This window comes from Thermoascus crustaceus (assembly GCF_041956765.1).
Source record: "Thermoascus crustaceus strain CBS 181.67 unplaced genomic scaffold VTN00scaffold_10, whole genome shotgun sequence".
NCBI classification, from domain to species: domain Eukaryota; kingdom Fungi; phylum Ascomycota; class Eurotiomycetes; order Eurotiales; family Thermoascaceae; genus Thermoascus; species Thermoascus crustaceus.
Genome location: NW_027192536.1, coordinates 522,960 through 548,253, shown reverse-complemented (window position 1 = coordinate 548,253; position 25,294 = coordinate 522,960). Strand labels below are relative to the sequence as shown.

Below are 25,294 nucleotides of genomic sequence, written 5' to 3'. Positions count from 1 at the left end.
GGAGGGGGGGGGGGGGGGCAGGGAGGGCAGGGAACATACTCCCACGCAGCCCTGAATGCCTCGCGAATCATGTCACGTTCGGGTGCTGGTAAGTTCCTGAAGGCACTTTCAAGACGAACGCCTGGCAGCTCGTTCATCAACAAATACAGAATGAACCCCTCAGAGACTTGTCCCGTGTCATCCTGCCGATCTTTTTTGCGGTCAAGGAGGGTTGGGGTTGATCTGCAGAGATTGCGTGTCAAGATTTTCAGAGCTGTAAACTCACTGTCCGCGAAGTAAGTGAGATCGTCAGAGGCTTGCTGTCGTCTAACTTCAGGTTTTTCGAATTCTGAGCCTGCAAACGGAATTCTGAACATAAATCAGTACCTAGTGAGTTGAAAAGAGGGGAACTGACTGCATGTAGATTTTCATTGTTGCTGTGTTGCTGCTGTCTCTGCACTGAAAAAGAGCCCACGCGGCAGAAGAACACTTGTGCTGCTGGTACTCATGTTCATCATCTTGATCGTTTCTCTCGCTCAGCTTCTTGACGAGGGTCCATGTGGAGGAGTTGGCACCAGTGAAATTTACCTCTGACCCTACAAAATGAGAGCCAAAGAATACCTTGTTCTCGGTCATTGTACAGACAGTAGATAAGGGTATTAAAGAGGCAAGACACGGAAGAACAATAGATGGGTTAGGGAAGAATTGTGGGTAGAGATTCAAAAGGCTGCAATGTGGGAAAAATTTTGCAGAGTCTGGAAACACAAGTTGAATGAAGCGCACTAGGCAGACAATATAGGTAGACAGTGAATCATTCAAACGCAGGCAGCCTACCTAAGGCAGCATACAATCTATGCTTGCTCCCGTCGCAAGCTTGGGACTCAGCAAGTTTCTCTTTGAAATAAACTTCTGTCATCTAAACTTCCAGTCATTTTCCATTGTTTGTACAGATCCTGGGTTAACTTTGGTGTATGACTTGCATGTGTCCTCAGTATTACATGTTTCGAAGCACATGATAAGTGAAGTCCTATACCAGCAAGTGTGAAGTATTATCTGGCAGCTTTAACTGCTTTGATTTGCCTGTCAAGTTAACTGACGTATAGACTTCCTTTCTTTTACCTATAGCACTACCTGACCCTGCTGCACCTTTCTGCAGCCTTCCTCGCCACCTGCTGCAGTATAGAGCTAGGCCTTTAGCTTTCAGCTTATTTATTATAAACAGGGCAGCCAGGAATCAAGAGGTGTTGGGTCTTTGTCCCCTATACCGTTCTTATATCATACTCATATCTCCCCCAGTCCTGCCAAAGATCATACGCCCAGTGACAATCTGCTAAATGCAGGGGTCCAAAGACGGAAGGCAATGTGATCCTCTCTTTTGAGCTTGGAAGGCATTGGATGAATCAAGCGCATCTATACGGGCAATCTCGGATCCATGCAGGTAGCAGGATAATAGGACGTGCAGGCCCTTTATCTTCCTCCCTACATATTCTATGTTATTACCTATTATCTCTGCTACCAAGTTTACTCTACTATCAATATTGGAAGTAACACTAGTAGCGTGTCAGAGAGGAGGCTTAAAAGATAGAACTCCTCGCCATAGCAGCGTAGCTACAGTATGAAACAGGTTTCCAGTCTTTGCGGTGACCTAAATTATCTATAGTAAATCCAAAATCTTCCTCTTTATTATCTATAGATGTTGTATCTAAGGACAGAGCGCTTTTGGCATGCAAGGTTAGTATTGGCCCTCAATTGAAAGAGAAAGTCTGGAGCTAATAACCTCCTATTAAAGAATACAAAGGTTACAAACGACTTCATTCATTCTCGTCTCTCATAACCCGGTGTCTGGAGTTCCTACCACTTTGCAATGTCCTTTAGAAGCTCGGTTAGCTGCACCAAAGGCCTTTAAGCCATATGATCATAGCGTATGTATCGGGACCATCATAAACACGGCCTTTGTTTGCTATTATTATTTCCTGTACGTCATCCCGTTTGCTTACGATACCCGTTCCACAGTTCTCAGCGTTGTATACCTACATTCAGCCATGGCAGGATGAGATATAAGCCGACCATGAGCCCGCGGGATGCCCCAGCTCCGATCTACTATTACGACATCTCTTTACCCTGCGCCAGGGGAAAGTTTTATGGCCCCTGGAAACTCGTCAAGCCGCCGCAAGAAGTCTGATAATCACAACAAATATCTTCACTGACGTCCCTTCGTTTTTGCAAACTGTCTCGCTTCTTGAAACGAGTGGCGAAGGGAGAACTGACATGTCGAGTCCTTATCCATAGGGGAGGGAAACTCATCTGAAGATTTTTTTCTACTTCTACTTCTCCCGTTATATAATTTTTCATCATTCGATTCGAGTCTCCAAGAACGAACGTCAGTCATCATACCGACAGCAACAACGACAACAACGCGGGCCCCTTGCTGCGCCCCGAAACTCCGAACTTCTTCCTGAATTCGACATATATGACATATACGGAGGCAGGTCCATTTTCCCTGAAATCAGGACAGGCCCTTCCACGGTTTGTTTTCTGGACGTGCGCTCTCAACGATCGTCGACCTCGTAACCCAAGCGAGAGCAAATATCCCGAATGAACCAAGCGTTGAACAAACCCCAAGTATGTACGATAAAATGGAACCCAGAAAACTTTCGGGCCGCCTGGTCGGAAGTGCAAATGCCAGAAAATAGAGATCTGCTATATACCTACTATAGTCAATGGGAAGACATCACCGCCAACCTTCTTCCCAAACTCATCTAGATAGATGATAGATGGGGCCCTGCGGGGAGGTCCTCGGATTCGAACCTGTGACATCACCGACCGTATGCACCACTTTCCCCTGCTTCCTCCTCGATCTCTCATCAGCCAACAACACTGGATCCACAGTCAGTCAGCTGAAATGGAGCCTCACATAGAAACAGAAATGAGGCTCTTATTCTGCTCTCCCGGCACCGGCACCCTTCCCTGTTCGTATAAGGCTGCATTTATAATAAAACTGGGAGAGATGCCCAATGTCTTTGAGCAACTTGTCAAAATTGCTGGACATATTAGTTCAAGCTTCTGCGATAAACTGAAGGAAAAGAAAGAGTCACGAGGTCCAACAAGTGGCTTGCGTTCGAACAGATGAAGGAAGCAACAGGCGTATAGATCCCTATATATATAACGATTGCTATTAATGGGTACGAAGAGGTGGAGGATCAACAAGATCCTTCCCTTCTCTTACGCCCATCCAGCGGTTATCGGGATCTTTCGCGCAGAAAAAGCACAACCTATCTTCAATCGCGCCTCTCCGGTTGTTATGGCGACCATCGGCCCGGGTTTCGTCACGACTGATAACCCCGGAGTGGAGTTTATATTACTCCGCTGTATCTCAAAGAGAAACGAACTGGCTGACTGGTTCGATGCCTTTGCTAGCTTCATGGAACTCCACATGTGGCTGGAGACTACCATCAAGAGCGCGACTTACGGCGATACCAAGGGCGAGTGGACGGTCCAGCTCATTCGAGGCTAGGAACACGGGGACAGCGTCAAGAGGACGTTCCACCCTCACCACACACATCGTGTTCTGCACAGGACACTCAGGGGAACCTAAGATCCCTGCTCTTCAGTGTAGGCCCTTTTGTTGCCTTCCGCCTAATACCTTGCAACAAGAATCAGGAAAAGAACCCCGCTTATAGGGTTGGCCTGGATTGTTTTGAGTATATAAATGTCGGCGACAATTGTTCTATACTTACTTGATGAACGAACAACATGTGATAAATTGAGGCGCGGAATCGGTCTATTTGTTAGACAGACCCTTTCTTCCTTCGAACACATACAGGCAACAGTCTACGAAAGGGTATTAATCATCTTCACAGGGACCACTGGTAAAGAGTGGTTCTTCTGCCTATCTGTAGCCATTGAAGCTCAGGGAGCCAAGATCGTTCCGATGATGCTCAAGAGATACTTGCTTCTTTTTGCCTTGTTTCCTCCCCTTTCCTTGAAGGAAATATAGAGGAAAAAAAAGACTGCCCTGGTGGTACAGCGCTGGATTCCAGGTATAAGTCCTTTTTTTGCTTCTAATATATCTGTTGAGGCAGGTTATATAAATCGAGCGATGGGGCAGTATCTTGCCCGGGCCCCTCCGCACGGATGACGTTGCCTCATCCCGCGCCCTCCTTTCCTGAGCGTGTGCGCCGTGCGTGAACCGGGCCCGCTCCGGACAGGAGGCCGCGTCTCGACAGCGCCATCCGCGCGGAGGTCCGGTTCCGCTCCGTGATCCTCTCGCATGGCACGACTCTCGGTCCATGCCGCGTCCTGAGCGAGCTCCACCATAGTTAACGGGGGGGGGGGGGGGTGGATGTGCTTCTTGCACTGGCCTTTTAGATATAACGGGTCAGTGTGTATGGGCCCGGCGCAGGGTGGGGGGTACAAGTTTCGCAAGGTGTATGTATTTTCTTAGTAGGCACCGCACCTCCAAAGCTGCTCGACCCGTCATGGATTCAGCCATATTCTGAGCTATGCAATTGTTGCGTTCTACCGATATTACTGTGTATGTGGTCTCCGGAGACTTCTGTTCAGTCTGTTATGTTGGTAGTGTCATGGTATTAGTGGAAGGTTGGAAGTGAGGTATGAAGATTATATAACTATTTTCTCACACTTATCTTATCTGGAGCTTCTTGCGACGGATGCGGCCGTAGGCCTGTGGAACTCCAAGACGTTGGACTAACGCATGTCATTGAGAGAAAGAATCATGGCCAGGTGCACCTGGAGCTGTATGTAATATAACAGATTAGGATTATAATGTCAAGTTCCTGTACGAATTCGACTCTTGACGGTGAGGTAGATATGCATGACATCCTCCAATGCGCGGTGTGTTTGGCTGGACCGTCGATCATCGCTGATCAGCTCCCCGATCGGGCTGATCCAATGAGCGCGTCCGGCTATCTCCTTGATTGGCGCCTCGTGCACTGCATTAGCCAATGCGTCCGCCGCCAAGCAAGAGGTCTTGTTCGCCAATGAGATCTCAACTTGCTCGAAAAATCAGATCTCGTCAGAGAGGCTGCAGAACGATGAACTCAAAGATCAGCTGTGAGGCGAGGGAGTGGGAGGTAAGGGAGGGTGCGAGACGAGAGGGACGCGATGAGTCGAGGAGAGGTTGTGAGGTTAGCGTTTCTTATCATGAAGAAGGGTTCGAAAGATGTCCATACGTGGATGCTAGAAGATCGTAGGAAGAGGAGAAGAGGATCTACTGGGGCCAGATGGCCCAGCTTCAGCCTCCGCCAGCCACTCACGTGTTCCCAGCCTCACCGCGTCGAGCTCGTCGACATCTCGAACCTCATCGCATCTCTCTCGTCCTTCCCCTCTCTTCTGCATCTACTCTGCATCCGAGATACCCCCGTTCATCTGCTTCTCTTTCGTGCGTGACGACTGATGAGTGCCCTTTGTTCTTGTTCTAGCAGATACCCACCGCGCCAGCTTTCTCCGCTTTAGTGTTCGCGCCACCCCCGATCGGCCAGACGAACCGCTCCGCCTGCGCCCACGGTTCAGCTCTCAGCCCTGCCAGCTGTTTACTCCAAAACAAACATCTTATCTAGGCCCTGCCCCCGATCAGGGCTCGTTCCTCTTCTTCGACCACCATTAATACCCTAATTCTACGAGGGCACAGACCTCATGAGCTCTTCCACCGCGAGCTAACCCCTCGCGATCCACCATGTTCGGCCTGCTGAGCGGCCGGCGAGCGTCTAAGGACCCTAAGGAGCCCAAGGATCCCAAGGACCCTGGCAAATCCCAGCTCCGCCGCAGAGCCACCGAGGACGATGGCCGCTCTGGCACCAACAAGACATCCCAATCGTTTTTGCTCCGCAGGGCCGACTCGATCGCCGTTCCGACCTCGAAGCAGTCGGACTCGTCCAGCCAAAAGTCCAGGTCGAGCAGCAAACGGAGCAGCGACGAGGGTCGCGGTCGGCCGCGGAGATCATTCTTGCCTATCAGTACTTCCACGAGCGCTCCGGTGACGGAGAGTTTCGTCAACGCGGAGCCGGCCACGTCTGTAGATTCGGAGGAGCCGGTGTTTATCAAAACGCCCAGGTCGGGGCGAAGTGAGGATGGAGGAAACTCTCCGCATCGGAATGACCCCGGCGACAGGAAGGACGAGGGCGATCGGAGGAGATCGAATAGCAAGGATAGCAAGGAGAAAGAACGAGATACGGGCGAGCAGCCACGTGAAGCTACGCCGACCGTGAAAGACCGCTTCATCGCCGACATCAGCTCCCCGGGCTTCTCCCAGTTCCCGATGCAGTACGATGGCTCGATACCTGGCCCAGGACCAAGCCCACTGGTTCCGCCATCACCCAACCTCGGTCCTCCCGTCCAGCAACAGTTCCCTGGCCAGTCGCCGCCGTACGCCGGTCATCCTGCATCAGGAGCACCAAGTGCAGTTGTTCCGCCGTCGCCCAACTTCGATCCGCACGTCCAGCAACAGTCCCCTGGGCCGTCACCGCCATACATCGGCCAGCCTGGCTCAGGAGCACCAAGTCCAATGGTTTCGCCGTTGCCCAACTTCGACCCGCGCGTCCATCAGCAGTTTCCCGGCCAGTTTCCCATGCAGTACGATGGCTCCGTACCTGCTGCAGGAGGACCGAATCCAGTGGCTCCCCCTTCACCCAACTTCGATCCTCACGTCCATCAGCAGTTCCCCGGCCAGTTCCCGCCGCACGTAGGCCAGCCTGCTGCAGGGGCACCAAGTCCAGTGGTTCCTCTGTCGCCGAACCTCAACCCTGGCGTCCAGCAGCAGTTCCCTGGCCAGTTGCCGCCGTATGTCGGTCAGCCACCGCGTCCGCACAACCCAGCAGGCGAAGCCGCTGATTATTACGGCGACCACGGAGAGTCCGTCCTGACGCAGCCGGGAGTGCGGCCAAATCCCCCTCCTTTGATCGTCGGGGCGGAACCCCATCTGATGCCCGCCGCAGCGACTCCGAACCCGCCTCCTGAACCAAGCAGCATGGGCCAGGTGGGAGCCGCTGCGTCGTACTACGCGAATAACCCAGAACTAGACCAGGCAGTGGAGCAGGACCAGCAGCAAGTGCAGCAGCAACAACAACAACAGCATGTAAAGCCCCCTGGATTAGCGCCAGCAGCGTCATCACCACTGGAGCCCCCAAAACCTCCAAGGCCGGAAATGCCTCACCAGCCGTCTGCATCTACAGCCCCTACGAGTGCCGCAGGTGGTTCATCGTCTACTACTCCCGGGCAGAGTACAACGAGCCATTCTCACGGCGTGGGAATCGCCTTGGGCGCAGCTGTAGTGGGTGCAGCAGCAGGATATGCGATGGGCCATCACCACTCGTCAAGCTCTGATTCTACTCCGCAGTACTCTCCCACGACCACCTACCCGCACCCCTACTACAACGAAGCTCCCACCGAGACCACAGCGCAGCCAGGCCATCACGATTCTAGTTCTCATACCAACACAGCCATGCTCGGCACTGGTGTCGCAGCAGGAGCTGCGGGATACGCAGCGGCCTCCGCAGCTCATCCATACCATGCACATGGTATGCACACACCGTCTTCTTCATCCAGTTCTGCAAGCCAAAGCGGATCGATGGTTTTTGTGCGGCGTCCCAATAGACCCTTCGACAAGGTCATCGATTGGTGGCGGGACACAGAAGGCGTGGGCCAGTTTGAAGAGTACACAGAACGGATCGGAATTTGCAAGGACTGCTTCGAGCCCGGCACGTCACCCAAGGACGCGCCCCGGAGACATCACTACAGAGGACGAAGGCGTTCTTCTGGAGGCAGCAGCAGTAACAGAATCCACAAGGTCAGCAGTAGCAGCAGCAGTTCGTCCTCTGGAAGCAGCCGGTGCAGTGGCAAGTCTGCTAAGATGAGGACAGCGGCATGGTTAGGTGCCGCTGCACTTGCGGGATATGTAGCCAAGACACTCTTCGACAAAATGTCCTTCAACAACTTGTCCGACGGTCGTTCCAAGGGAGAAAAAGATGAGAATACAAATCGACGTTCAGAACGCAGCCGTTCGCGAGACCGTGTTGAGAAAGGGGCAAAGAAGATGCGCTCGCGCTCCACGCCTCGCACCAGAAAAGAGCGGCGCCAGTCATCTGATTCATCTGATTCTTCTTACGTCCGGAGTCGAGCATCGAAGAAAGGAGAGAAGAAGAATAAGAAGAAGAAGAAGAGGCAGTCGTCATCATCAGACAGCTCTGGGTCCTACATCGACATCTCCAGATCAAACGACATGTCGGGACTCACGGGCTTCTTCAGCGCCCCCTCGCAGAACCAGCATCGCAGCGGCCGGAGACATACGAGCGACAAATCGGTATCGTCCTCATCCACGGACGAAGATCTCGCCTTCGGGCCGGCATTTTTGAGAAAACCGGAATCAAGCAAGTCTGACAAGAGGAAGAAAAAGGAAACGAAGAATAAGGACAGGATTCTTGGGCTTGGTGTCGTAGCAACAACGCTGATGGAAACATCATCCGTTCACGGCAGCAGCAAGAATAGAAAGGAGTCAATAGCAGCCAAGGAATCTCAATCCCGGCCTCGCCGTCAGTCCGACGACGTCTCGTCTGCCCCGACCGATGGGGACTCCCAGCGGGAGGATGCGGCTTCGCGGGCCAGCTCCGCCTCAGCGTACGATGGGGGTGCCGCCGTTGACAGCAGTCCCGAGTCTCCCGCGTCCGAACCTGGAACATCGAAATGGGGCTGGTTATGGGGCAGCAAGAAGGGCAAGGAGAGGCGAGAGTCAACGTCGTCAGACGAATACGGCAGTACCGCGCTAGAAGCTTCAGAAATACACCAGAGCCAGGATGCCACCAGCAGCGCAGATAGTCTCCAGCCTGTCTTCCCCGAGCCGACTGCTGATCCCTCGCAGTACGACGCAACCCCGATAATGTCCCCATCTTTTGGATCTGCGATGGTGCCGCCCCCGTCGCAACCGCCACGGCTTGTCCAGCCGGGCCAGTCCCTGCTCCAACAGCCGCAGCCGATCACGCCAGTCTCACAGTCCGAATACAGCCCGCAGTCCGGATCGACGCAGTCACATCCCGCCCCGACGGACCCTCCGGTCTTCACCGACCCATTTGCTAGCCGGGACAGTTCCCAGTTCCAGGATGCAATGCCTCGTCAAGTATCCAGCCGAGCTCCTCGCAGGCGTGAGACACTCCCTGTCTTCCCGACATCACGGTCGGAGGAGTTTCAGCCTTCTGCACTAGAACGCGGTTCGACGATGAGAGACCAAGAGAGCCTCATGCAGTTGGATCCCGAGGAGCAAGAGGATAGGGAGTGGCGCGCTGATCGGCGCGATAGGAAGAGGAGAGAAAGAGAAAGTAGCCGTCAAGATAAGAAGCTCAGATCGATCGAAAAACAGGACGGGGCTCGTCTCGATGCGGATCGTCGCGAAAGACGTCCTCGAGAGAGGGCGAAGTCCGCACAGAACTACTCCTACCCGGCGTCTTCCCCTGAATCACAGCAAGATAGTCCAAAAGAAAACAAGAGACGATCTTCTTCACCTTCGGGGGCCGCCCCCGCGGCAGTTGGAGCTATAGGCGGTGCTACTACTGCAGCAAGTGTCGCAGGGAAAGACCCAGAGGATGACGCTTCGGAAGGGAGCCGGAACCGCCACGAGGAACGCCGCGAGAAACGTCGTGAGGGGTGGCGACCTACCTCTGAATCGGAGGAAGATCGGCAACCGTCAAAGCTGTCTCCCATACTCGAGGAAGAGGAGCAACAGCCGCAGCCACTGGTGCAGCTTGTGGATAGAGAGGAGGACCTGAGGACGAAGACGAGAACTGAGAGTCCTCCTCCAGCGAAGATCCCTACCTCCCGCATAACCTCAAACAGCAGCGCCGGTCCTGTTCACGACAGCTACCAAGCCTTCTTTGCACCAGAGGAACTGCGACATACCAGAACAGATGTGGACCCGAGAGAACGTCCAGGCGCACCCAGGATAATCGAGATCGAACCCGCCAATGAGAGATTCGCGCGTGAGATGGCGCGAAGCTCATCTGAAGGGAAAGACTCAACCACTGGGAAGCAGCACACGGACCTTCCGTGGCCTGTTCCGCAGCTGAAACTCACGGAACCGACTCCTCCCAACAGCCACAACGGGTCTGTGAGAGATGGTACGTCACCAGTCGTCGCCTCCGTGGAGATGGTCGACAAGGAGAAAGGTGAAGTTGGAGATCGACAAGAACCGGAACGGCAGAGCCCTGGCTCTAGAGTATACCGGGGAAAGCAGCAAATGCATGAATACGAGGTATCCCCATCCACCCTTACCTCGGAGACGGATAGCAAGCTGGCCAAGGAGGCGGAGCTGGAGCCGGAGCCCAAGCTGTCTGACGGTGACCAGGAAGAGGGACCCTATGATACATCATCGGTCGTGACCACGACTAGCGACAAATCGACCTCTGATCAGGATGCTCCCAACTCTGCCGTAGAGCCTAAGACAAGCCAGGAACCCGCACCACAGGAAACAGACACTCCTGGTACCTACGGTGATGACATCGAGTTCGCAGCTACCCTCGCGGCCGGCGCTGCTGCCGCGGGCTTCGACCCCTCGATTGTGACCGATGACCCGACGTACCATAAGAGGTCCTCACCCCTGGGATCTGAGGAAAAGGGAACCTATCACCACTCTTGGACTGAGAATGACGCTCCTCCAGTCCAGGATTTCAAAGAAGGCCAGACCGAAAAACCTACTCATTCTTACGATCAAGGGGCCATCCCTCATAAATCTTTCATCGAGGGACAGGAGTTATCTGCTGAACTAGAGCAGGTAGGATCGGCCTCGACAGGTAAGGATGTCTATCCACATACACCAGACGAGCAACAAGCTGCAGAAGAGCCATCGATCGCTCGCCAGGACATCGAGCAGCTCCGTGGAGAGAAAAAGGAACCCAGCGCCGTGATTAGTCAGTCCCCCTCCTTGCAAGGTACTTTGGAGCAACCGGAGTGGAAGGCGGAAACAAAGCGTGACAAGGACGAGCACTCATCCGCTGACGAGGCTTCGTTGCGCGAAGTCCAGTCACAGCCTGAGGTTGACGAACACGACGGAGGCTACTCCTCGCGCATACATGAAAGGAAGGAGAGAGGGCGGAGGAACAGAAATGAAAAGATCGTAGAGGCTGATAGAGTCGCGTCTGATACAGAGAAGGTATAAAAAGCAGACTTTCAATTCTATTTTGTTTTCCTACTTCTATGTTTGATCATCATTTTTTAGTATTCATGCACTATACAATGATGTTACGTTATGTATGCTGAGATATCTGTTCTTGCTGTACAGAAGCCAAAGCCATCAGCAGATGGCGAGCAGCCTTTTTTAGGGGAGCGCCCCGAAATGCCAGCAGAATCGACGGCAAATACAACGCCAGGTGATAACGACGGTGGTGCTTCGGGGCTTCCTCATCCTTCTTCCTCCCCCTCTCGAGCGGACGATCCAGTAGCAACCGCAGTAGCCGTAACAGAAGGACTGGGCTTGATTTTACCCATGTCTGGGAGCAGAAGTCGTTCGGCGGCGTCTCCCTCGTCAGTGGAGAATGCTGTCGACCCGGCTTCAAAATGCCGGAGTCGAACGCCCTCTCCTTCTCTTATTCCGGAGCAGGACCAAGAGCAGGAAGAGCCGCAGCAACAAGCAAGACCGAGGACGCGGACGCCGGACTCGGCGCTGACTTCCTCTACGGCCGTCCCGCTGACCTTCCGTCCACCTCCACCGATCCCCGGCGTCCGTCGCATGTCGAGCCCGGCGATTACGACTCCGTCGCCGACAACTCCCTCTCCGACGAGGAGTCGGCACCGCAGGCCAAATTCGACGGAATTCAAGAACGTACGCGAATGGCGTCCGCTGTGGCTCGTTGAGCGGCATAGTCCTGGCAAGCATGAGATCGAGCCTGAGGGCCCCCTCCCCTCTCTGCCATCGAGCAAGACGTCGTCGAGGAGTGCATCGGATGAGGATCTCCGGGCTTCTTCTCCACGCAAAGACAGCCCTCCATCATGGCCATTCCAGGATCCTGGCCAATTCACGATCAAAAGACGGAGATCATTTGGACTGCGGATCTCGACCGACCAGGGCCCAGCTTACGACCAAGAAGACGACACTGTAGGCCCTCAGCATCCGACTCCAACCGCAATATCCTTCACGCCGACTCGTCCTCCTCCCAAGAAGAAGCTAAAGTACGAGTTCCACTCGCCTTCCGAGCTGTTGCAGGACCCAAGCCTGTTTGCAGAACTGCCAGGTTCGACGACGTTGGGGAAGTTGCCGTCCATTGAGAGCTCCACCGTTGGAGGAAAGGGGAAAGGGAAAGAGAAAGAAGGGCAGGCGCCAGAGAACAAGACAGCGGTGCAAGAACTTGATCTCGATCTTGATCTAGGGAACCTGTCACCCTTGCCTGAGTCATGGCCTAGTTCTCCTACAATTGGAACCGCAATGGAGCAGGAGACAGCTGCTACCGCTGCTCCAGCCCACGACCGGGAAGGAGGGGCTTCCTCTCCTTCTCCTCCAGCTGTTCCAGCAGACGAACAAGTGCCCAGGAGCGTTTCTCTACCGATGGATCAGTCCGAATTTGCTGCTGTTGCTGACGTTGCAGCGACGAGTTCCGCCGACGAAAAGACGGTTGAGCCGGAGGACAAGAACGAGCTCGAACAAGCAGAGCAAGTACCTGTTATCGATACTACTGCTCCAGCGGTGGACGAGCATGAAGAGAGACAAAGAGCTTCCTCTCCCCTACCTCTAACTCCAAAAGTTCTCGGGAGCGTTTCTCCACCAATGAGTGAATCCCGGTTTGCGTCCATCGTGGACGCCACCATCGAGGAGGCTGCTATGTTGACGGAGGCAGTCAGACATTCGCCCCTTTTGGCGGGACCAGAAGCAGAGCCAGAATCCCGCTCCGTTCCCCCATCCTCTAGGACGGGTGCTGGATTTGGGTTTGGGTGGCGTGACATTGTGGATGTTGTCACTTCAACTGTAGAATCATTTGCCCATGGCAAGCAACCAGGCGCTGGTCATGAGTCCGCGTTGCCAGAGGCAGAGAAAGAGGAAGTGAAAGAGAAAGATCAAGAAGTGTCGAAGCCTGAGATCCGCGTTCCTGCCAAAGAAGAGGGAGACACCGCTGCAGAGAAGATCCCGGGTGACCCTGGTGACGAGGACCCGTTCATAACCGATGTCGATGCTGTCATTGCGAATGCCGAGGAATCCACGGTTGACGAGAAACCAGCAACTGGGGATGAGTCCGTGCCCATGCAGGCGGAGAGAGAGAATGAGCAGTATCAAGCATCCAAGCCTGACGTTGTTGACGCGCCTGTCAGGGAGGAGGATTCTTGGGGGAAGATCGCAGAGGAAAAGGCCGCTGGGGAGGACGTTACGAGCGTCGCTGCTTCAAAGGACGGAGTGAATGACAATATACTCGAGGACGATAAGCGGGAGATTTCGAATGTGGAGGTTCCTAAAGACGTATCGACTGTTGAAGAGTCGACACCCACTGCCACTGCCCAAGCTGCTCCGGCTCCCAGAGTTGAAAAGGATATGAGTTCTGAATATGTAAAGAGCGTCGAGCACAGGACGGAGATACTGGACACGCCGAATACTCCTGACACGGCAGCCGAGACACAAGAGGCCACGCCGTTTGAACAAGTGGCAGATCCAGAGCCAGAGAAGGTGACTTCGGACTCTATGCCTGAGGCTGGCAAGGAAATAATTTCCGATGAGACGAGACAACCAGTTCAGAGCGCGACTGAAGGTCAAGAGACGCCCCAAGTTGCTGATACCGCACCTAAGGCGGAGCCATCCGAACAACTCGCGGCTCCAGGACTAGAGCCAGAAGAAACGGCACAAGATGATATGATTCCTCCTGAAACGGCTGCCTCGGTGTCAAAGAAGAAGCGCAATAAGAGGAGGCGGAAAAATAAGGGTTCCTCTGTTTCTCGTGACCACCAGCCGTATGGCGATACCAGCAAGCCGGAAGACATTGGGCCGTCGCGTGAACCTGGGCCTGTCTCTGAGGAGAGGGAGGAGCCTCCAAAGCCCGATGATGAATTATCCCGCGAAATGGTCTCAGAACAGGAAGGAGAGGAGCCCGCGAGTACTGCTGACTCCCTCGAGACATCCCGTGAACCTGAACCTGTACCTGTACCTTCTCAACCTGCGATCCCGGCAGTCCACGCCATCGAAGACAACGATGACGATCGTCTACTCCCCGGACGGACTTATTCTTCTTTCGACCCAATTCTCCCGCAGTTTCGTCCCGATCATGAGCTGATCGATGACGAGCAAGTCGAATCTCCTCGTGGAGCGGAAGACCAGGAACGTATTCTTTCTTTCGACCCAACCCTCCCACAATTCAGACCCGATCATGAGCTCATCAGCGATGAGCAAATCGAATCTTTGCCTGAATCAGAAGAACATGAACCCGTTTCTTCTTTCGACCTAGCCCTCCCGCAGCACCGTCCTAATGATGATCTCATCGATCACGAGCAAGTCGAATCTTGGCCTGCTGTAGAAGAACAAGAACCTGTAAAGCTCGAGGATGAGGGTGACGCTTCTCTTAAGACCGCGCCTGAAGAAGATCCCGCAAAGTCTGACTCCTCTCTTGACAAAGAAGCTGATGGGCATGAACCTGGAGATATTCCCGGAGCAGAAGACGAAGGGCCTGTAAAGCTCGACGCTGATTATGAAGCTTCTCGTCAAATCTCGTCCGAAGAACCAGCTAAGCAAGATTCTTCTGAAAAGGAAGCCGAGGCCCGCGAACCGGCTCCGCTCACTGACGTCGAAGTGCCTGTGGGTGAACAGCCAACCGTGGAAGCAGAAGAAACCAAGAACAAGGATATCTCTTCCGCAATGCCCGGTCCTGTTGAATCGACCATCGAAAACGGGCCGCAAGAACTCACCGGCAAGGAGAGAAAGAAGGCGAAGAAGGCGAAGCGGAAGGGAAAGGGTTCCTCCGTTTCTGAAAACCAGCAGCATGAGGCCGCAAGAAAGCTAGAAGACGATGAGCCGTCGCGAGAACCTGAACCCGCCCCTCAAGAAAAAGAAGACGAGCCTCCCAAGCCTGAAGCTGAAGTATCTAGCGAGAGCCACCCCGAAGAAGAAAAGGAGGAACTTGTAAAACCCGGCACTGAGGCAGATATTCCCCGTGAAGCTGCACCTCCAGAAGAATCCGGAAAGCCTGATTCTGATTTGTCTCTTGAACAAGAAGCCGATGCGCGTGAACCGCTTTCTGCCGCGGAGCAAACGGTTGAACAGCCAGCCGTGGAAACGGAAGAAGAAAGCAGTGACGATGATGCTTCTCTGGTTGGCACTGAAGATGTCGATGTCGACATTGATGTCGCGAAAGCCGGTCCTGCTACTGAGAAGACCGTGGAAAATGAATCGCGCGCATTGACTAAGAAGGAGAGGAAGAAGGCGAAGAAGAAGAAGCGCAAGAAGCGGAAGAGGAAGCAGAAAGAAGCTGCTGTTCAGGCGGAGGCGGCTGTTCAAGAGCCTGATCTTGAAGATCGACAGTCGTCTGCCCCTGCAGAGGCTTCTATGCAGGCGGCAGTCTCTGAAGAGCAAGTCTCTGCTCCCGCTGAGCCATCTCTCTCAGAGGCAGGTCAAGATCAACCGCTGTCAGCTCCTGCTGAGATGTCTATCGAAAAGCAAGTTCCTGAAAACCAGCAATTGTCTGCTCCTGTGGAGGTATCTGCGCAAGAACCGGTTCCTCAAGAGCAACCATCGTCAGCTCCTGCGGATGCGTCCGTCCCAGAGCAAATTCCCGAGAACCTACGGCCGTCAATTCCCGGGGAACAGTCTCTCCAAGGACCAGCTCCTCAAGTCCAGTCGGTTATTCGTGGTGCGTATAATGTCGAGCCCGAAAAGGCGGCTATCGGTGGTGAAGTCGAGGCTGGGGACAAAGCCGTTGAGAGCAAGGAGCCTTCAGCTGCGCCATGCGTGGGAAAAGATGAGGCTGCTGCTGCAGATGATGCGCAATATGCGGAATCTAGGGCTGAACAGAAATCCGAGCCTGACCCCCCACCCGGGTCAGAAGTTCAAGTTGCTCAACCTGGCGACGTGCCATTGCAAACAAATCCGGAGGAAAACCCGCAGGAAAAGTCGAAAAATGACAACGAAGACAATGCGAATCGCAATTCGCTCGAGCGCGAGCCTGATGACTATGTTCTTGTAGACGTTCCCGAGCAACAGGCTCTGGCAGCAAGCGGTGAAGCCCACGAGGCGGCGGCGGAGACACATCAACCAACCCCCGCAGCCGACGCCGTGGAGCGCGATGCAGGAGATGACACGATCCTGGATGAGTCGAAGCAGCCGTCGCTCTCGCCGGTGGAGAACGAGCCTGAGGAAGCCAATGGCGACCAACCACATGTGTTGGCGCAGACCGATCTCGTGCCTGCGCTAGAGCCGTGGGGATCAACACCGCCGACCAAAAACGAGGACCAGACCGATAAGAAGAAAAAGCGGCAGGTTCCCGCGCTCGCTCCCAGGCAGCATGAAGAAGGCCTAGAATCCGAATGCCCTGTTCCCGTCGGTGAGACTACTGTGGATACCGTCGCCGACACAACGGTCCCTGCCCAATTGGTTCCGCAATTGACCAGCCAAGAACCAGAGCAGCAGCTCGAGGTCGAGAACGATACCCAGGCTGAGCCTGAGACTAAGACTGACAGAAGAACTGTCATCTCCGACGAGCAAGCGCAGGTCGCTGTCGCGGAGGAAGAATCCAAAATGTCGCCCGCGCAGATCGAGAAGACGAAGGACGAAGACAAGTCCCCAAGCACTAGACCGAGCCAGGTATTCGAAGAGCTTGCACGTAATGCGTTCGCTAGACCTGCCGCTCCTGCGCAAAGCTCTTCTTCTGCACACGCGATAGAGACTGAGGCTCCTGCCGCTGTCGTTGAAGAGCTCCCCACGAGTTCGGGTCAGGAAGCTCAGACGTCTGACGAAACCGAATCCACTACCGTTCCGCACGAGCCATCCCCGTCTCAGGTTCCACCAACGGAGGACCCAGTGAAGGACGAGGCCTCAGGATCGCAATCCGCCAAGTCCAAGAAGAAGGCGAAGAAAGACAAGAAGAGGCGTCAATCACATGGAGTCGGGGACGAAGAGGCGCCTGCCTCCTCCGCGAATCCTGAAGCTGAAACAGAACAACAACCTGCTGAGCCTGAGTCCTCGCTGCCGACGACGACGGAACCTAAACCCGCCGTCGCTGACGATGCCAATCATAGTGCCGTCGCCGTTCCTGCTGAACAGGCTGAGGATGAGAAGCCCGCAGAACATGCTGTCCAAGACCAAGAAGAGCAGCCTGCACCTGATGCCCCATCAACAGAGCCCGCCAAGGAAGAGAATAACGATGATGCGCAGCCCTCCTCCAAGTCTAAGAAGAAGAAGGCCAAGAAGGACAAAAAGAAGCGCCAATCTCAGTCTCAACAGCCATCGGAGGATGCTAAGGCACCACCCACGCCGCCTGATGAACCCGCCATAAAACAGGAGAAGGGAACACCGACGGCGGATGAGCCCAACGTTGAAGAGAAAGAGGCTGAACCTTCCGCGGCGGACGAGCCAAGTGCTAAAGATAAGGACGTCAAGCCTTCTGAGGCAGCCGTCGAGCAGCCTGCTGAGACTCCGGCAGAGGAACTCCAGCCGGCAACCTCTGATGAGAAGGAAGGCAAGAAGGGCAAGAAAGAACAGGTGGCTGATACTGATATGCAAGCAGTGGAGCATGCGGAGACTGGGGATACTACTGAGCCTGTGAAACAAGATGATCAGAAAGTTGACAATGTTCCGTTTGCACCAGCAGCCGATACGGAGCTGGCGACAGCTGTCATTGAGCTCGTGGAAGCTCCTGAGCTTGACAACATGGAAGCACAGGTTGAGGAGCCTCTGACCGCTGAAGCTACTGAGCCTGTAAAATGTGAACAGAAGGGAGACGACCTTTCTGCATCAGCGCCTGCTGCAGAACCCGAAGCTGACTCCGCTGAACCGGAACGACCTCAGTCTGCAGAGCCAGAGCCGGAAAAGGACAACGCAGAGGATATGCCTTCTACTCTTGAGTCCGAGACACCGGCTGCGGTCCCGAAGGCTTCTCGTGATGAATTACCGGCTGAGGCCAAGAAGGAGGCAGAGCCCGAAGCAACTTCTGCCGCACCAAAGGACGAGGAAGCTCCCATTCTGGAGGTAGCACCAGAGTCAGAAGCTGCGCCTACGACGGGGACGGAGACAGAACCATCTGTCATTGAGTCAGCAGAACCCCGTCAGTCTGAGAAAGAGGAACAGAAGGTTGAGGAGCCTAAGACCGCTGCAGCAGCTGATCCTGTTGAGGATGAACGGAAAGCGGATGACCTTGCTTCTACACCAGCACCAGACACGGAACCTGCTGCCGAGTCCGCTGAAACAGAAGTACCTCAGGTCTCAGAGCCGGAGCAGGGAGAGGATCAAGAGACCCCTTCAGCTCTCCCGTCCGAGACTCCAGCTACGGCCCCGGAAGCCTCTGAAAATGAATCACCGGCCGAGGAAAAGCCTGCGGAGCCTGAATCGACGCCCGTAGCACCAAAAAACGAGGAGACTTCCGTTCCAGAGGCTGCGCCTACTGCGGAGACAGAGATGGGAACTCCAGCACTAATGACACCCGCCCCTGAGTCAGCCAAGGAGGCCCAGGGTGAGGATGGAGAGAAAATCGTCCCTGAACAGGGGTCCCAGGTCAAGGAAGATAAGGAATCTGCTCCACCAACGGAGACCCCTGCCGTTGCAGAGGAAGGCTTCATATCGGCTAAAGCCAGAATGAAGAAAGCAAAGAAGGAAAAGAAGAAGCGGCAGTCGATGAGCTTGCAGGATGACGCACACAAAGCCACCGCAGATGAAACACCTGCCGACGAACCCTCCGCGTCCGCAGCTCCGGATCAGACAAAAGACACGATCGAGACCGGGCCAACGCCTCCTGCTGAGAAGAACTCGCAGGAAGCGCCGCAGGAGCCCGAGACAACGGAAACCCCGTCACCACCGCAAGAGATCCACGATGATAAGGATGGTAAAGAAGAGCAATCCTTCGAGAACTACGATAATAAAACAGAAGAGAAGGAAAAGGGCCCCGAGCTGACTAACGAGATGCCGCCTTTGCAGGTAGAAGGGGAACAGCAACCTGAGATGCCGCTTGCTTCTGAGGCGACTACGACTTCGGAGAAGATCGCGGAAGAGATTACTGCTACGTCCCCTGACCGTCCACCTGTTGAAGAGCCGGAGTTAAACCCGGAGCCGCAACCTACCGTTAAGTCGGCTGCGCCAGAGGAAACACCGTCTGTTGAGGCGGAGAGGGAGCAGCCTGTCAAACTGGAAGAGCCACCTAAGGCCGAGGAGTCATCTGCTGGCGCTGCTGCCGAAGAGAAGAAAGAAGAGGAATCTGGGACGGCATCCTCCAAGAAGAAGAAAAAGAAGGATAAAAAGAAGCGCAAGACGGCTGCCTTGCCTGATGAGGGTTCAACAGCACCCGAAGATGCCGCTCCCGCTTCCACTCCCGCAGAAGAGGTCGCTGAGCGGCTAGAAGCTTCGCAGCCGGAGGATGCGGTCAAGGACCCTTCGAATGAACAGCTGCCAGCCATTGATGCTGAACGGGCCGTCAGTGCTGACCCTCGGCCTGAGCCTGAGCCTTCGAAGCCTGCGGAACCAGCCGCACCAGACGTAGAAGATCTATCACACTATACGTCAACGTCTACGAAGAAAAAGAAAAAGGACAAGAAGAAGGGTAAGGCGAAGCAAGAGGAAGTTCCTCCTGAGGGTGATAAAGAGACATCCGAAGCTACCCCGGACGTTGCTGCGGAGCCGTCAGCATCGGTGCCAATCGACAACCCTCTACCAGCTGGAGAGGGTGAGAGAGCGCCAGCTACCGTTGAGACCGAACGTGAGCAGTTGGTGTCCGCTGTCGCAGAATATGAACCTGCTGCTGAACCGGGACTGGTCCCAAGCGGCGAAGACAGTGGTGCTCCTCGAGAGGTTGCTAATGAGCCAGAACCCGAAGCTGAACCTGCACAGCCTGCTGTGGAGCAGGATATCAAGACTACTCCGCAGAACGAGCCAGCACCATCGGAGAGCGAAAAGGACAAGAAGCAGGTATCTCTCATTACCCCAGCTGAAACGGAGCATGTTGAGGTGCCACCACAAGAAGAAAAGGCGCCAGCTGTTGAAGCTAAAGCTGAAACTTCTGTTCCTATGTCTACCGCAGCTGCAGGCGATGATGAAACTGTCCCTGCAGCCGAGCCTGAACCGGCAGAGACAGAAACGGTCGCCGAGGTGTCTACTACTGAACCTCAGCCGCAGACCGTGTCTTCGGAGGAAGCTCAAGAACCCGCGGAAGATGTCAAGGAGATCGCAGATGCTCCTCAGCCTGAAGAACCCTCGTCTATTACAATTACACCAACCCACGAGGCGAAGGAAAAGGTTGAAGAGGTCGAAAAGGAACAGGAACCTGAAGCGGGGCCTGTATCGAAACCAGCGGCAGCCGAAGTTATCAGTGGTGCCGATCAAGAAGCCGCTGTTGAGGCGGGAGAGATTCAGACTTCAGCAGTGGAACAAGAACAACCATCTGCCGGCGCCGACAGCAAGGAGCTTCCTCAGGAAGAGCAACCGGAGGAACAGATGCCTACATCTACTATGTCGAAAAAGAAGTCTAAAAAGGACAAGAAAAAGAAAAAGAAGGGATCTGTTACCGAAGAAACGAACGTCTCAACCCCAGCACCGCAGCCTGAGGAGAAGGTTCAGCCTATCCCTACAGAGACAGAACCTGCAGCTGCCGCCCGCGAAGCTGCAGCAGAGCAAGTCGAGCCAGAGCCGACTGCGGATGTCAATCAGCCGCACGTAGAAGTTCTGCCCCCGGAACCGGTTGAGGAAAGGGCCGCTGAGGAGCTAGCTGAGAAGGCCTCTCCGCCAGAAGAACCAGCCGAACAACCAGCTGAGCTTATCAGGCAATCGGCCGAAGAGCCAACTGAAAAGACGCATGAGCCTGAGAGACTAGCTGAACCGCTGGAACAGCCGTCTAAGGAGCCGACTACACAAGCTGCCGACCACGATGAGTCAACTGAACAGCCAGCTGAGGAGCCAGTCGAGGAACCAACAAAAACGGCCTCCGAGCCGGAGAAATCATCTGAACCAGCGGACCAGCTAGCTGAGGGGCCGACTGAGAACGTACACCAACCTGAGGAGCCAGTTGAGCCGCCCGTCGAGAAACAAGTTGAAAGGATACCGGAGCCGGAGGAACCTGCAGATGACTTCTGGACAATATTAGGATTTAAGAAGAAGAAAGCAAAGAAGGGCAAGGGTGGTCAAGACATCTCAAACATTACTGAACCAGATGCTAAAGATGCTGCGCCTGAACGCCTCAGTCAAAAGGCTTCAAAGAAGGCTAAGAAAGAGAAGGGGAAGGCGACGGACGATGCTATAGTTGAGCCTGAGCACAAGGAGGATCCATCGGTCCCTGCTCCTGTCGAAGAGAGTCTTGATGTATCTCCTGATGAACTGGAGCCCGTAGCAGGAAGAACTACTGAAGACAGCCTCATGCCTGCTGCGCCTCTTGAGGAGACCCTTCCCGCCACTGAGGAAGGAAAGGCGCCAGGAGCGGATGAGAAACGACACGTTGATGCTCCTGTTGCACTTGATCCTGTTGATGTCCCTCTCCCTACCGCGGCACAAGATATACAGCTCCCTACTGACGTACCTGAAAGGAATGACACGATTACTGAAGCGGGAGAAGAGGCTGCTGGACAGCCTCCAGAGCCAGAGCCGGAAGCGGAGAAAGGAAAGGTCACCGAGGAACCAGCGCAAACGGAGCCCTTGCTGGAAGAGAAAGAACCTGAGGCCGTGCAGCGAGATGAACCTGGCGCACAGCCGTCTAAGAATGAAAATGTCCCCCTTTCTACGAGCGTATCTAAGGGGAAGGAGCGCAAGGACATGCTGGACATCCAGCCTGAAATTGAGGCCAAGCCGGACAAAGATGCACCGGAACAAGCCGCATCCGACCGCAAACCCAAGGCTGAAGATCCAGCGGAGCCTACGAACGAACCGAAAGTGCCATTTATGGAGCAGGAGGCTGGGTTCAAGAACGCCGCAGGCGACCCCTGGCCACAGATTGTGTGGGACAAAGACCGCAACAAGGACACAGAGGACAGCGACAACCTGACAAGTACGGAGCCCGGGAGAATGAGCCCCAGCGCTGTCGACCCAGGACCGGGCGCGATTCCCGAATATGACCCTGCTGCGAGACCAGAGGGAGTGCCGGAGCCAGCTACAGAGAAAGATAAAGAAGATGGAGAGAAAGAGGGAAAGACAGAACATGCTGCTGGTCCAGAAGAACGCCCGAGTGACGCAGCTGATGTGCAAGAAAAGCCGACTACTTTCTCGCAGCCCACAGAAGCCGTTCCCGCTGAATCCAAGACAGAGAGTCCTGAGCCTGCGGAAAAAGACAAGAGCGTAGAGCAAGGCCCGTCGCAGTCCCAAGGAGTTGGCGACAAGCCCGAAGCGGAACCTCGTCCTCTCGCCCGCCAAGGAAGCATACTTTCAAGCTTCTTTCCCAGCCTCGAACGGGGATGGTTTCGACGAGCTGCACAGCCCTCTACGGATGATTCTGCCGCCAAGTCGAAGGCTTTAAATGAGCTAGCCGAGGAGGAGACGGGGAATCGCGACAGCGCGATCCCCGTCTCGGAGGCGAGCCATAAAGAGCCGGCTAGAGAAAGCGGCCATACACGTAGCGAGAGAATGCGTGGCGGCAGGCCTGCATGGGACATCTCGGTCGAGGTCGACCCGACGTACAACATCTCCATCCTGTCGGACGGCCCTGACGGCGACAGCGACTCGGTCGAGATCCGCTGGAACAAAGACAAGCTACGACAACGACGCTCCTTGGAGAGCGCCGACAACCCTTCCACGCCGCGGGCGGACATCGACAAGACCACGCTCCGCCGCGCAGCGACCTTCCACGGGCGCCACGACGGCCCGCGGCCATGGACGCCGGAGCGGGAGACCAGCCTGACTCCGCCGCGGACTCCGCTGGATCCTATCCGCGAAGAGCCCCATGGCTCCGCCGCGGGCGCTTCCACGGCGCGCGGTGGAACGCCCCGCGAGTCGTCGGTGCCGGGGCCGCTGATCAGGGCATCCCCGGACAGACCCCGCCAGGGCAGCGTGGGCAGCGCAAGCAGTATAAAATCGCCCGCGACGCCTCCTCCCTCCTTGCGTCGCGCTAGCCGAGTGACGGGCGACCTGCGCACCGCGGCCACTCGGCACGAACAGGAAAAGGCGGCCGACGCCGAGAGGGGCAGCCGAGAAGAACATAAAGACCCCCAGGCCCCCTCCGACCTCGACCTGCTCGACGTCAACCTCGAGCGCATCCCCTCGTCCTCCACCTACGACCCCGTCACCGACAAGGGCAAGCGCCCGCTGCGAGGCATGACCGACGTCTACGTGAGTTTTGATTTTCGTGTTCGTGCTGTCATGCACAACTGACTGACTGGGCGAATAGGAAGGCTGGGGCGAGAACCCCGGGTCCCCGCGCTCGCCCTCGCGCCCGCACAGCATCCGCCGTCGCCGCAGCATCCTGCAGGTCCAGGAGCTTGAGGCCCGGCTCGAGCAGCTGATCTCGGAGAACCGCCTGCTGGTCGCCGCCAAAGAGGAGGCCGAGAGCAGGCTGGCCAAGGTGAGCGTCGCCCGGCGCAAAAGCGACCAGGCCCTGAACAACCGCGACGCCGACATCCGCGACAAGGAGGCCGAGATCAATCAGCTGCAGAGCTCGGTGGACTGGCTGCGCGGCGAGGTCGCCCGCCTGACCGCGTCCAACGACGAGATCACTGCCCAGCGGGAGAATGCGGTCCAAGAACTACAAGACCTACGTTCACAACATAGCCAGCTGGCGGCCGGCATGGAGGACATTGTGCGCGATCACATCAACACCGCGCTCAGCGCGAAGAACCAGGAGATCGAGCGGCTGCGCGGCGAGCTGCAGTCGGCGCGCGACAAGACACTGGCGCTGCAGCGACAGATCACGGCGGCCATGAGCAGCCGGGACGACGACAATGTGCTCATCTTCCTCGACGAGAACCACTTCGAGGCGGCGTGCCAGAAGCTGTGCCACCATGTGCAGCAGTGGGTGGTCCGCTTCTCGAAGCACTCGGACCTGCGGCGCTGCCGGATGCTGCACGAGGTGCGCGACGACAAGATCGCCGACCGCTTCGACAACGCGATCCTGGACGGGACGGACGTCGACACGTACCTGGCGGACCGGGTGCGGCGACGCGACGTGTTCATGGCGGTGGTGATGGCGATGGTGTGGGACTTCATCTTCACGCGGTACCTGTTCGGCATGGACCGCGAGCAGCGACAGAAGCTGAAGTCGCTGGAGAAGCAGCTCTCCGAGGTCGGGACCAAGGCCGCGGTGCAGCGGTGGCGGGCCACGACGCTGACGCTCCTCTCGAAGCGGCCGGCGTTCGAGCAGCAGCTGGCGCACGACATCGAGGCGGTGGCTCTGGAGATCTTTGGGACGCTATCGCGACTGCTCCCACCGCCGCCGGCGGCCGAGGGCGCGCTGCTGGAGTCGCTGCGCCGGTTGCTGAAGTACGCAGCGCGGCTGTCGATCGAGATGCGCACGCAGCGGGCCGAGTACGTGATGCTGCCGCCGCTGCAGCCCGAGTACGACCAGCAGGGCGAGCTGGTGCGCACGGTGCGGTTCAATGCGTCGCTGATGAACGAGCGCAGCGGCTCGGCGGTATCCAACGAGGCACTGCAGCAGGCGATCGTCCGGATGGTCCTGTTCCCGCTGGTGGTCAGGAAGGGCGACGACCGCGGCGAGGGCAACGACGAGATCGTGGTGTATCCGGCGCAGGTGCTGGTGGCCCGCGATGGGACGCCCGGCAGCAGGGCCACGCGTCTGGCGAGCAGCGAGCGGACGGACACGCCGTCGGACATGCTCTCGCTGGAGCTGTAGTTGATGATCTCTACCACATGGATAACATGGATATCTGGGCATGGCATGACACACGATGGGTTCAGGGATAGAAAAATCGAAACAGGGCATGGGATGCTGATCTGGGATGGAGGGAGGACTTTTCCTTGACGATTTTCCTTTGTTTTTTGTTGTATTTCGGGTTATGACTGCTGATGACTTTGCTGTATGGTTCCTGGACGCACTTTTTCCTTACGATGGTGATGACTGATGACGACATGTATGTATGTATGTATGATGAATGAATCGATTCTGTTTGTTTTATTATTATATTTTGCGTAAATCCCAGCGACGTAGATACTCCGCATGCATCGAGCTATGTCAAGGCTCGCGTACGTCAAGCGGCTGACTGAGCATCCGCTTCG

General features: G+C 55.6%; 2 protein-coding genes across 2 annotated transcripts; both read left to right on the top strand.

The window, feature by feature from the left end:
• Positions 1-3,157: 3,157 nt before the first annotated feature.
• Positions 3,158-3,493, top strand: VTN00DRAFT_2546 (uncharacterized protein; the record flags this gene model as incomplete). Its single annotated transcript, XM_069428771.1, has 1 exon — positions 3,158-3,493. One exon carries the CDS (start codon positions 3,158-3,160, stop codon positions 3,491-3,493), a length of 336 nt encoding a protein of 111 aa, XP_069283593.1.
• Positions 3,494-5,674: 2,181 nt separating this feature from the next.
• Positions 5,675-24,911, top strand: VTN00DRAFT_2545 (uncharacterized protein; the record flags this gene model as incomplete). Its single annotated transcript, XM_069428770.1, has 3 exons — positions 5,675-11,131; positions 11,261-23,395; positions 23,454-24,911. The coding sequence occupies 3 exons, from the start codon at positions 5,675-5,677 to the stop codon at positions 24,909-24,911; spliced, it is 19,050 nt and encodes a 6,349-aa protein (XP_069283592.1).
• Positions 24,912-25,294: the final 383 nt, after the last annotated feature.